The sequence below is a fragment of the Typopeltis vanoorti genome, chromosome 13, assembly GCF_054136105.1.
Source record: "Typopeltis vanoorti isolate ZY-2024b chromosome 13, IOZ_Tvanoo_1.0, whole genome shotgun sequence".
NCBI lineage: Eukaryota > Metazoa > Arthropoda > Arachnida > Uropygi > Thelyphonidae > Typopeltis > Typopeltis vanoorti.
In genome coordinates this window covers 4,153,496-4,165,706 of record NC_143561.1, presented here as the reverse complement: position 1 = coordinate 4,165,706, position 12,211 = coordinate 4,153,496, and the positions used below count along the sequence as shown (strand labels likewise).

General features: G+C 36.3%; 1 protein-coding gene across 11 annotated transcripts in view; it reads left to right on the top strand.

Annotated features, from left to right (window-relative positions):
- Window positions 1-12,211, top strand: part of rump (heterogeneous nuclear ribonucleoprotein rumpelstiltskin) — a 207,678-nt gene that overhangs the window by 64,814 nt on the left and 130,653 nt on the right. For all 11 annotated transcript variants that reach the window (XR_016549269.1, XR_016549268.1, XR_016549267.1 and 8 more), the window contains 2 exons: window positions 1,875-1,934; window positions 5,851-6,308. Coding sequence is in view for 2 of the 11 variants with exons in the window: in XM_090403055.1 (XP_090259181.1) it covers window positions 1,875-1,934; window positions 5,851-6,308 (518 nt within the window). In the remaining 9 variants the exon portion in view is untranslated. The remainder of the gene's footprint in view (window positions 1-1,874; window positions 1,935-5,850; window positions 6,309-12,211) is intronic.

The window sequence follows — 12,211 nt, the reverse complement described above, 5'->3', positions numbered from 1 at the left end:
TCAAAAAATTGCTAAATGAATCAAGCAGTGACAGCACAGTGCTAAAAAAACAAGCATGCAATTAGGAATACATATCCATACTTCAAGTAGGAAAAAACCATCACAAGCCTGAAATGTTGGAAGGCAGCAGGAGTAGATGATATTCAACTAGAAATGCTCAAGTATCGAGGTATAAAAGTCTTGCAGTGACTGCACTGTATAGTTCAGAAAGCCTGGACAGAGAGACGAATTTCAGATAAATGGAGTAGAGCTCTCATAGTACCATATAAAAAGGGAAATGTGAGAATTACATAGGTTCTTCTGGTTAAGATTTATGCAAGAATACTTGAAAAATGGTTGAGAAGGATTGTGGAAGGGAAGCTTGGTGAAGAACAAGCTGGATTCAGGCTAAATAGAGGTTGTCTTCATCAGATTTTCACTTTACGACAAATAGTCGAGGAGCCATGGTTTTGTAGATCTGGGAAAAAGCATAGGTACCAAGAGAGAAGCTATTCAAAATGCTACAGTTGTATGGTGTCAGTGGGGCATTATATCAATCTTAGTCTTTATTTGAGTTGTAAGTCAGTTAGAATTGAAGGAAGTACAGGAAGATGGTTTAATGTTAAATCTGGTGTCAGACAAGGATGTTCATTATCCCCTTTGTTATTCTTTATCTATGTGGATCACATTATGAAGGAAAGTGATATTAAATCTGATATCAATATTTATATGGAATAAGAGAGAAATTAGTCAAAACACTAAATTAGCTGTATAGAAGACAGTGTTCAAACCAATTTTAACTTATGGATCTGAGAGCTGGATTAGAAGTAAAACACTTGACCAAAGACTAGACTGCAGAGAATAAAATCCTGAGAAAAATTAGGGGCATGAGCAGATGGCAGTATCATTAAAAACGAGGATATTAGGAAAGAACTTGACATTGTCAGCATCCAGGAATGCATTAACAGAGCTAATCTCAGGTGCTATGGTCACTTAAACAGAATGGGTGAAGAAAGATTAGCAAAACAAGTGTTTTCTGCCAGGTTGGCAGGAAAACGACCCAGAGTAAGACCAAGATATAGGTGGATTGATATGGTGCAAAGTGCCTTAGACGATAGAAATATAAGATCTGATAATGTTAGGATCTTGACGAGTAACAAACTGATTTGGAGGAAATTGTAGATAGGAAGGTGGTAATGATGTAAATTTTTCATGTAGTACAATAATATCCTGTACACCCTGTGAGGGTACATGTCATTGATTTGATGATGATAATTATATTGAACATGTCCTAAAAAAAGTACTATTGAACCAATATTCTATTTTCTTCACATTATCCAACTTGAAGCTGACTCATTCAAAGAGATTGAGAGGTATTAGGGGGAAAAAAGCGTTTTTTGCTATAACTGTTCTCTCCATGCTAATATTTCATCAGTATTGTATTTTTGTGCTACTTCCATTTTTCCATTAATACTTCTGACATTGATGATGATGCCTTTAATGAAATCTAAGATTGCAAGGCAGTTTTTTTTAACAAAGATAGCGGTGCTTGTACAAGTAAACCCTGCCTTATGTAGTTTCAGCTGATATAAAGTATAGTGTTGACTAATTCCCAAATTGCAAGTCCACTCTTGTTTAGCAACCAACTGTCAACCAAGAATGAAGGTAGATATGAAGATGGGAATTGGACATCTCATGTAGACATCTTTCTCCACTTGGAAATCAGTTTACACCTAAACATTGGATTAGTGTTCATGAATATTCTTGCCTGCATATCATTCTGTTGTACTGTATGCTGATAACATTCTATTAGTAATAGTTAAGTATAGTTTGCTATTTTGCATGTGTAAAGTAATACTATATCCTCAGTGGTTTATCAAAGTAACTTTTTTCAGAAGCCATGATGGGTGTTCCAAGCAATGATGTTGGTTTGATGGGAGCTGGTGTGCCAACAGGTAAACATTTTGTACATTTTCTAAACATGAAGTATAAGTTATTTTTGAACTTTGGGTAAACATTTAAATTTGAATATAAATGATTTTATGACTTTACATAGTTGTAAATTGCAGTCATAAGAATTGCAACAAATTATATCATACATAAGTATTGTATAGCAGTTTTGTTCCTTCATAAGTTGCGGATATATAAGAAAAAGCAATTGCAGTAATATGTTCTATGGGAGTATATGTGTATATTATTATTACCAGAAATCTATATGAGCCAGAGGTTCCTCAAATTTGGTCTGTATTATCCATATCAGAACAGGTAACTAGACTATACTTATTTGTGCCTGTGGTTCTGCAGGAGGGTCTACTAAGAAAGGTGAGAAATAGGCATTAGAGATGGCAACTGATATGATGAAAAAAGGAAAAGTTAGTCTTTGTGATCTAAAAAGCAGAGTAGGAAATGATTACCAGACATATAACTGTTTTGGAAAATTTGGCAAAAAGAGCAAAGCTAAAAATAATTAAGTATCTGCTGGATTCCATATTCATGATATGGACTAGTTATTACTAACATCATGTTCGAACATAATATGCACGAATGCGCATGGACACTGGGAACATGTAAGAAAGTTTTGAAACAAATCAAAGTTGAACAGCTATCAGATGCAAACTGTAGACTAAAATACAGAAACATAATTCAAGAAAAAATGAGTTTGAAAACAAGAACCAAATCTTGGAGATTTCAGTGGCAAACTCTGAATAAAACCTTGAATCAGCCAGAGAGGCATTTGGTGATGTGGTCCACGTCCTTCTGCAGAACCTATGTATTGATTCATTTGTTACCAATGTGGTCCTTCTCAGTTCACCTCTATCATAGCTTGGCAGGAGACTTCTCCTTCTCACTGTTTAGTTTTGTTTTGTCTAACAACTCCTTAGCATCCTCCTTGATAAAATACTTCTCTCCTCTCAGATCATTTGACAATTTCTCGATTTAATGGACTATTAGGGGGCTAAGGTTATCCGTAAAATCAAAAGTCCAGTTGCGAATTTTAGGGATAGTATTCGGAATAAAGCAGTTATCAATATTAATACTAATATTAATAATAGTAATATATTTTAATGAGAACATTTTTATGTAATTACCATTTTACTGAGGATTGGGCGTGAAAAAAAAACATCTTTTCAGTTGCTTTCCACTTTTATACTGTTTCTTAATAATTAATTATCGAAATTGCCAGGAGTGTTCATAATAAGCAATCACCTGGATTTGAAGAGGCACCTATGAACGTGATGATGTCTTCCATGTGTTCTCTAACCACTGATAATTTCAGACCATCTGGAACTGCTTTTTCTTAGTTGTCAACCTCCTGATCGCCCCGTAGAACACCTTCAGCAATCTCTTCCTGCTGAAAATTTGGTAGCCTGGGTTGCCTCGTCGATGTCTAGCCATTGTTCAATGTCATTCTCACTGACATGACATTATCACCAGCTCACGGTTTCACGGAAATCAGCGGTTTCAAAACGTCTGAAATCATATTCCGATTCACTTCCATTTAGTAATTTGGTCCAGCCATTGGCAAATGTTGTAGTCTTTATCTCCTTCCGAGCATCAAGAAAATTAAAGATGGTGGACTTCATATGTGTGCGAATTTTGAAGTGTCCTGACTCGTCTGGTATCTTCTTTGGGATCATTTTCATTATTGATCATTATTGCCTGGTCTATAGGAGTGGTGTTTGGAGGAAGGAAGATACATTTTATTCTTCCATTCCTACTAACCAACTTCTCAGCATTAAGATGGGCTGATGAATTATCAAGAAGTAAAATAGTTTTTGCATCTTCAGGAAAGATTTCAGGACCTTGGTAGTTTTGCACTGTATGAAGTGATTGAAAAATCAGTTAGGGAAAAAATGTTACTTGTAAACCAGGCATTCCTTGAGCTGGTATAGATGACAGGCAACTGGTTCATAACATTCTTAAAAGTGCAAGGCTTTCGTGCTCTTCTGACTACCATCAGCTTTAGGCGATGTACATCAGCATTAGCACAAAATAGGCTTAAATGCGATCCTTGTTTAATTTGCGGCTACGCCTGCTAATCTCATGTTTGTTCGTAAGGATATTTTCAGGAACATCACAATAGAACAGGCTGGTCTCATCTGCATTGTAAACTTAAGACCCTCAGATTCAATGACTTCATTGATGTATTTTCTGAAGGGCTCAACTTGTTGAATATTGGTGCTCAGTGCTTCACCACATGATTGCCTGTTCTTAATGCCATGGTGTTTATGAAAGCACCAAAACCACTCATCACTCACCTGGAACTGTAGGCCCATGTGTTGTGCCAGTTTTTCAGCAGTTGACCTTAGTTCAACACCATGACAAACAACGCTACTAGACCACTGTTGAACGAACCACTGTAAACTCCTAAATTCTTATGCTTGGCCAACTTCATGTTTCTTATCTGCCACAGTGAAACCACTTTTGGACGTCTCAATGCTACATTTTAGCGAAAACGCAGTAAGTTTGTCTTTATTTTTGTATGTCCAGAACTGTTTGCTTTTTTCACCCATAAAGTCCACAAACATGACATTACTCCAGACATATTAACTGATATTAATAATGGTTTAACTAAAAATTACTTGAGTAACAGCTAAACACCAAGTGTTTTGTGTTGGCAATGCTACTGACATTTGCATATATTTGTAATATTTCGTGCACGCTCGTAATAGTTCTCACGTGTGACATACTTTGGTTCACTAGCATAGGTAGCATAGTGTCAAGAAGATGCAATTTATAAACACTTCCAATTGCTTCCGATTAACCATCGTATTATTTATTTCTTATTAATTATTATCTGTATTTATTTATTTGTCAAATCATGTCCTTTAAATCGAGAGTTTACTGTATAATGAATTTCTGCACGATACAGTAAACATGATTTTGTAAGTACTCCCCTGATCATTGCATGTCCATACATAATATTCTCTGACTTGTTTTTCTCGTTTGTTCTCTCTTTTTTTATTACTTTGGACCTACTGTTTCCTTCTCTTCTCAGGCATGCTAATCTCATGCCACTTCTGCAACATTTCAAATTTGCACTTTGTGAAGTGCAAAATCTCCTGTGAAGGATAACATTCAAGTGTGCTATTTTTTATGTCCGCCTCACATTTGTCATTATTTTTGACATTTTCATTAGTCAATAGTGTCCACTCTACTAACATTTGCTCCACTCTCGTCACCTAATTTATTTTATTTATTTGTATGGAGTTTCCTCCCTTTTTCTCCTTGGCTATGGCCGAGAAAGATCCTCAAATTCCTAATGTCTTCGACAGGAATCGAACCTGGGACACTCCTTCCCCAGTCATATGGTTGCGAAGCGCTGCTAATCGTGTGGATGTCACCTAATTGGCACTCACTTTTGAAAGATTTAATTAATACACACTCTCCACTTTCAATTTCCTTCCACATCCTTACTTTTTCAGAATGAATACATCTCACACACACGCACACACATCCAGCAGATTCAAATAAGCAGACAATGTGGTTTTATAGCCATTGTTCTTCCATGCATTGGCACCATACCAATATCATATTTAAATAAAGAAGTTTACTTACATACTAAATAACTCCATGTACTCAACACTACAATAAGTTAACCTAGTATTATCAACCAAAATTATGAAATAACGACTCATCTTTCAGGATTGCATAACACATACAATACACCACGGAATGGTTAAGTTGAAAGTTTCATGTATCAAACTATTTCAAGGACATCTGAAATATGTTGGATATGTACTGTGAAAGTAACATTCAAAGAAATTTTTTTATTGGTGAGTTTATCGATTGACATTTCAATATGTATGTTATAATGTCATGTTTATTGTTATGTGTATATATATATAATATATATTTTCTTTCCTCTAGGTGGAATGTCATCATTAGACAACATGGGAGCTGCTAGCATTGCTAGTATGGGAATGGGTACTGCAGGAAATCTTGGTCTAATGGGAGGTGGTAGCTTGGGCCTTGGTGGTGGTTTAAATATGGGTGTTGGTAGTGTTATGGGAAGTGAGAGAGGTCTAATGGGTACAGGTATGGGAGTTGGAATGGGAGGAGGAGTTGGTGGAAATCCTGCTGCAGCAGCTGCTGGCTTGGCAAATGGTCCTGCTATGGGAATGGGTGTTGGTGCAGGAGGAGGAATGATGGGCGGTGGACTTGGTGCAGGTGGAGGTGGAATGATGGGAGGTGGTGGAGCAAGTGGAGGAATGCGACTTGGAGATACACCCTCAGCTACAGGATCATTCAATGAAATGAGTCGGAATTATGAACGGCGAGATTCTTACAACACTCCACAATCATCAGATACCATAATTGTTCGAAATGTAAGTATGATAAGAATTGAAGAATTAATTTTAGAAAATTTTTCTGATCTGTACTTGGTTGTTATTCTTTCATAATAGTATTTATGATACCTGTTGAGATCAACTTAATCTGAATTCTATACATGATTTTGCTAATTAAAATCAGGCAACCAAATTAAGCTGAAGTAACACTTTTAAGAATCAGCTCAGAACTCTGAATGAGTTGATCAATTAAACAATGTGTCACAAATAAGTAATAGCAGAACTTGCTAGAAATGGAGCTGCTCCATTTATCCAATTATTTTAGAAAAAAATATGAACCAGAAAACATAAATGATTAATCTTGAAGGGTAAAATCGATTGCCATATTCAGTAAAAGTTTGTTTATTTGTACTGAACTTAATAAATGGACTAAAAATAGTATAATAAAAATAATACAGAATGCAAAGAACCTAAAATGTACATAGAAATATGAATAGTAAGAATAAAAAAAAAAAAGTCTGTACGGTACATAAACTGGCAGCACGAATGATATTCTTATTTCCATTTTGATACATTCACCAGCAAAGGATAGAAATATATAACCAGTTCTGGGTTTGCTGTATGAATATGCGTGAATTTGATTGGTTAGATTTTAGTCTTTTTAAATTCTCTCTTTATTTAATTAGTTATTTTATATTTCTATGTATATTTTTCACTTCTCTGCCAAGGAAGTACAGTTATTCACTTTAATGTAATATGAATAAAATACTTTTTCTGGATAAATATTTTTTCAACAAAATTTCCAACAGGTGTTTTAGAGATTATGAAAATGTCATCAATGGCATTTTCATAAGCCAGTGCTTATGAAAATGCCATCAATAATGGCACAATAATGAACACAGAAATCTGTGTTCAAGACGGCACTTATTCATTCACTGGAGCATGGAGTTGTTTACTGTTGACATTTTATTGAAATTTTTAGTCTTATCGAAATGTTTCTGTCAAATTTTGTGCTAAGGAGGATTACTAAATCCTTAGCAATTTTACTTTAGCTTGTGATATAATTATTGTCCAATTTAACTGTTCATACTTCTCATTACAATGCACTTTTGAAAGTTCTATGCTTAGTAAAGAAGTTGATGTTATATGGAACTGTTAATTTCAGCTAGAATTAATTAATATCTAACTAATAACATACCTGACATACAAAGCAAGCACTATTACACCAGCAGGGACTGTAGCCACAGATAAGCTTTCTTCAGTAATTTTGAGATTTATTCCTTCTGCTTGTTAGACTTTTCCAAAATAAAATATCTGTATTACCAAGCTGCACCTTTAACCAGTTGTCTCATTATATCAGAGAAGATACCCCCCCCCCCCCCCAATTTGCCATTGTTCTGAAATGTCTGGTTTCATCAAATTCCTGCCATGTACCTTCAAGGGGTGAACAGGATATGATAGTACTACATGAAAAAAATTACATCATTACTAGCTTCCTATCTACAATTTTCCTCCAAATCAGTCTGGTACTTGTCAAGACTCCAACATTATCAGATCTTATATTTCTATCGTCTAAGGCACTTTGTACCGTATCAATCCACCTATATCTTGGTCTTCCTCTGGGTCGTTTTGCTGCCAACCTGGCAGAGAACATTTCTTTTACCAATCTTTCCTCGCCCATTCTGTTTAAGTGACCATACCACCTGAGATTAGCTCTGCTAACGTATTCCTGGATGCTGACAATGTAAAGTTCTTTCCTAATATCCTCGTTTTTAATATGATATTGCCATTGATGCCATCTGTTCACGCATCTAATCTTTCTCAGGACTCATATCTGTGGTCTCTAGTCTTTGATCAAGTGTTTTACTTCTGACCCAGCTCTCAGATCCATAAGTTAAAACTGGCTTGAACACTGTCTTGTATATAGCTAATTTAATGTTCTGACTAATTTCTCTCTCATTCCATATGAATTTATTCAATTGACTTCCCACCATACTTCGCTGATTCTGTTGTCTATTTTTATATTTAATTTACCATCTTCACTAAAAATCATGCCTAAGTAGCTAAAATGTTTTACTTGTTCCACAGGTTCTCATCCAAAACACAGTTGACATTTTCAATGATTCTGCCTATTTTCATTGTCTTTGTCTTTTTAATGTTGACCTTCATACCATATCTATTACAACAGTTATCCAATTTAGTCAAGGAATCTTGCAGACTCGTAGTGGATTTATTGATAAGTATAACATCGTCTGCATAAAGAAAAGATTTAGCATTAACATCTCCAATTTTGATATCAGATTTAATATCACTTACCTTCATAATATGATCCATATAGATAATGAATAACAGAGGAGATAATGTACATCCTTGTCTCACACCAGATTTAACATTAAACCATCTTCCTGTACTTCCTTCAATTCTAACTGCTGACTTACAACTCAAATAAAGATTAAGTATTTCTTGATATAATGCCCCATTGACACCATATAACTGTAGCATATTGAATAGCTTCTCTCTTGGCACCTTGTCATATGCCTTTTCCAAATCGACAAAACTTAAATACAGATCTTGGTCATATTCCCATTGTTTCTCTATTATTTGTTTTAAAGTGAAGATCTGATCCTGACAGCCTCTATTTGGCCTGAATCCAGCTTGTTCTTTACCAAGCTTTTCTTCCACAGTTCTTTTCAACCGTTTCTCAAGTATACTTGCATAGATCTTGCCAGGAACACTCAGTAGGGAAATACCTATGTAATTCTCGCATCATCATCATCATCAAATTCCTGCCATGTACCCTCAAGGAGTGTACAGGATATGACTTTTCGCTGTTCGCCCTGGTTCCCTGGCGAAAACAACGGGGGCATTGTTTAACCGGGTGACGCCCCAGCCGGCATGAAATTTTGTCATGTTGTACCATCATTTTTTATTTTGGTTTAACCAATAAGAATACAAATTGGTCCGCTAAATCCCAAATTGCCAGTTCATCCTCGTTCGTTCAGTATCAAAGTAGATACCCAACAGGGTGCACCACGAGAAGGTGAGGATTGGACATTAGGTCAGAATCCCTGGTCGGTTCTCCGCATTCCTTTAAAGGCTATGTGGAGGTCTCCTCTCAGTTATACAGCTTTGACCCTTAAGCACCCCGTAATTCTCACATTCAGTTTTATTTCCCTTTTTATATATGGGTACTATGAGAACTCCACTCCAATCATCGGGAATTTGTCCCTTTATCCAGGCTTAGTGAACTATGCAGTGCAGCCACTGTAAGACTTTTATACCACCATACTTCAGCATTTCTGGTCGAATATCATCTACTCCTGCTGCCTTACCAGATTTCAAGCCTTTGATGGCTCTTTCTACTTCAAGTAGGAATTGAAATTGGAAGTGATCACTATTTAGATCACTATTAATTATGGATATGCATGCCTGGTTAGTGTTTTTTTACCACTGTGCTGTCATCACTGCTTGTTTCATTTAGCAGTTTTTCAAAGTAATTACTCCACACTTCAAGGATATCTTTTTTTCCTATTTTCATGTTGCCTTTAGAGATGATAAAGGCGATTTCTAAGCTTCTTCAACAACCTCCAGAATATCTTACCACCTTCTTGACATTTATTTTCTATGTTCTTGCCAAAGTCCTCCCATGACTTTTGTTTAGCTAGTTTTACACAGTATTTAGCTTTCCTACATTCTCTGTATTCTCTAAGAGCACTAGCTGATTTATATGCCAGGGACTTTTGATATGCTTTCTTCTTTTCCTTCTCTGCCTCTTTAACTTCCTGTGTCCACCACGGAGTTCTAATTTTTCTATCCTTGCAGACAACTTCACCACATGCTTCTCTAGCTGACTCAATCAGGGCTTTCTTCAAGACTTGCCACTGAATCTCCAAGGTTTGGTTGCTGGTCTCAAGCTCTTTCATTTTTTCTTCAATAATCTTTGTGTATTTTAGTCTACAGTTCACATCTGAGAGCTGCTCAACTTTTATTTGCTTTAAAACTTTCTTACATGTTATTCTTTTCAATATGAAATTTCAATTTTATCCTGCTCAAGACTAAATAGTGATCACTTCCAATTTCAAATACTCTGTACAATCTGGTGTCCTGCACCAGGGAGAAAACATCATTATCAACAATAACATAGTCAATGCTACTTTTCTTATTCCTTGTCTGATACTTTTCTTATTCCTTGCCTCTTCTCTTAATTTGTGCACATTTTTTTTTTGTTGGAACATGGTGTTAGTAATAACCAGTCCATGTCCTGAGTAGAAATCCAACAGATATTTGCCATTATTATTAGCTTTTCTCTTTTCTCCAAATTTTCCCAAAATATTTTTTTTTGTCTCACAATCATTTCCTACTATGCTATTCAGATCCCCAACAAGGACCAACTTTTCCTTTTTCAGTGTGTCAGTTGCTTTTTCTAAAGCGTCAAAAAATTCCTCCACTTCTACCTTAGTAGAACCTTCCATAGGCACAAATAAGTCTCATTGTTCAATTCCCCATTCTGATATTTACCCCACATCACTCTACTTGAGACTGCTTGCCATTCAAGAAGATTAGCCCTGTATTTAGTGTTGAATACTATGGCTACTCCTTTTCCTTGATTGTCATTTCCTGAATATAACATTTTTTATTTATTGCTCAGAATGATCTCACCTTTTTGTCTTTTTTGTTTCAGTCACCCCTATTATGTCGATCTGGTACTTATCTAATTCTTGAGCTAGCTCCATTTCTTTGACATTTAGGCTTCTTATGTTGATAGTACCGATCTTTAAATCTGGTGATGTTGATTTGGGGTGTGTTTTCAAGAAGATTAGCCCTGTATTTAGTGTTGATTACTATGGCTACTCCTTCTTTTCCTTGATTGTCATTTCCTGAATATAACATTTTTTATTTATTGCTGAGAATGATCTCACCCCTATTATGTCGATCTGGTACTTATCTAATTCTTGAGCTAGCTCCATTTCTTTGACATTTAGGCTTCTTATGTTGATAGTACCGATCTTTAACTCTGGTGATGTTGATTTGGGGTGTATTTTCAGATTTGTTCCAGTAGCTGACCTTTTGCTGTTCGCCCTGGTTCTCTGGCGAAAACAGTGGGGGGGCTTGTTTAACCGGCGACGCCCCAGCCAGCATGAAATTTTGTCATGTTGTACCATAACAATGAAATTTGGTCGGCTAAGTCCCAAATTGCCACCCCATCCTCATTCGTTCAATATCGAAGTAGATACCCAACAGGGTGAACCACGAGAAGGTCAGGATTGGACATTAGGTCAGAAGCTGTAGTCGGTTCTCCACATTCCTTTAAAGGCTATGCGGAGGTCTCCTCTCGGTTATACAGCTTGCTAAATTTAGCTGTAGTAGCAGTAATGTAGATAACTGAGAGGAGACCTCCGTCTCCTCTCAGTTATCTACATTATTTAAGGAATTGACAGCGTATACTAGAAATATAAATTAAATAAACTTTAATATATACTTTCCGATATTTCGGCGAACGTCACGTTGCCATCTTCTTGGGAACTTATTACAAAGACACGTGCACACAAGTATTACATAACAGCAAATGAGAACTGAAGCTAGGAAGCTAACGTTTTCCTAAAGTCCTGGTGGTGCCCCCTGGCGGGCTATATTGGTGGTTTTCAGCCTTTGGGCTGAAGTTCTTCTGATAATTGTTTCCCAAATTTGGGGCAGTCTCATGCATCCAAATTTGTTGAGGTTTGGCATGTTCCTAAGGGCTGAGGCTGATTCCATGAATAGTCTTTCATACTTGAACTTGCTGCGGTGTATGACTGTGGCTTTCTTCCATCTTATTCTGTGGCGAGTATTCAGAGCGTGGTCTGCAAGCCCAGAGTTGCTGTACTGGTGAAATCGGATGTAATCCTTGTGTTCTGAGATTCTGATATTTGCTGACCTGCCTGTTTGGCCAAAGTAAGACAATT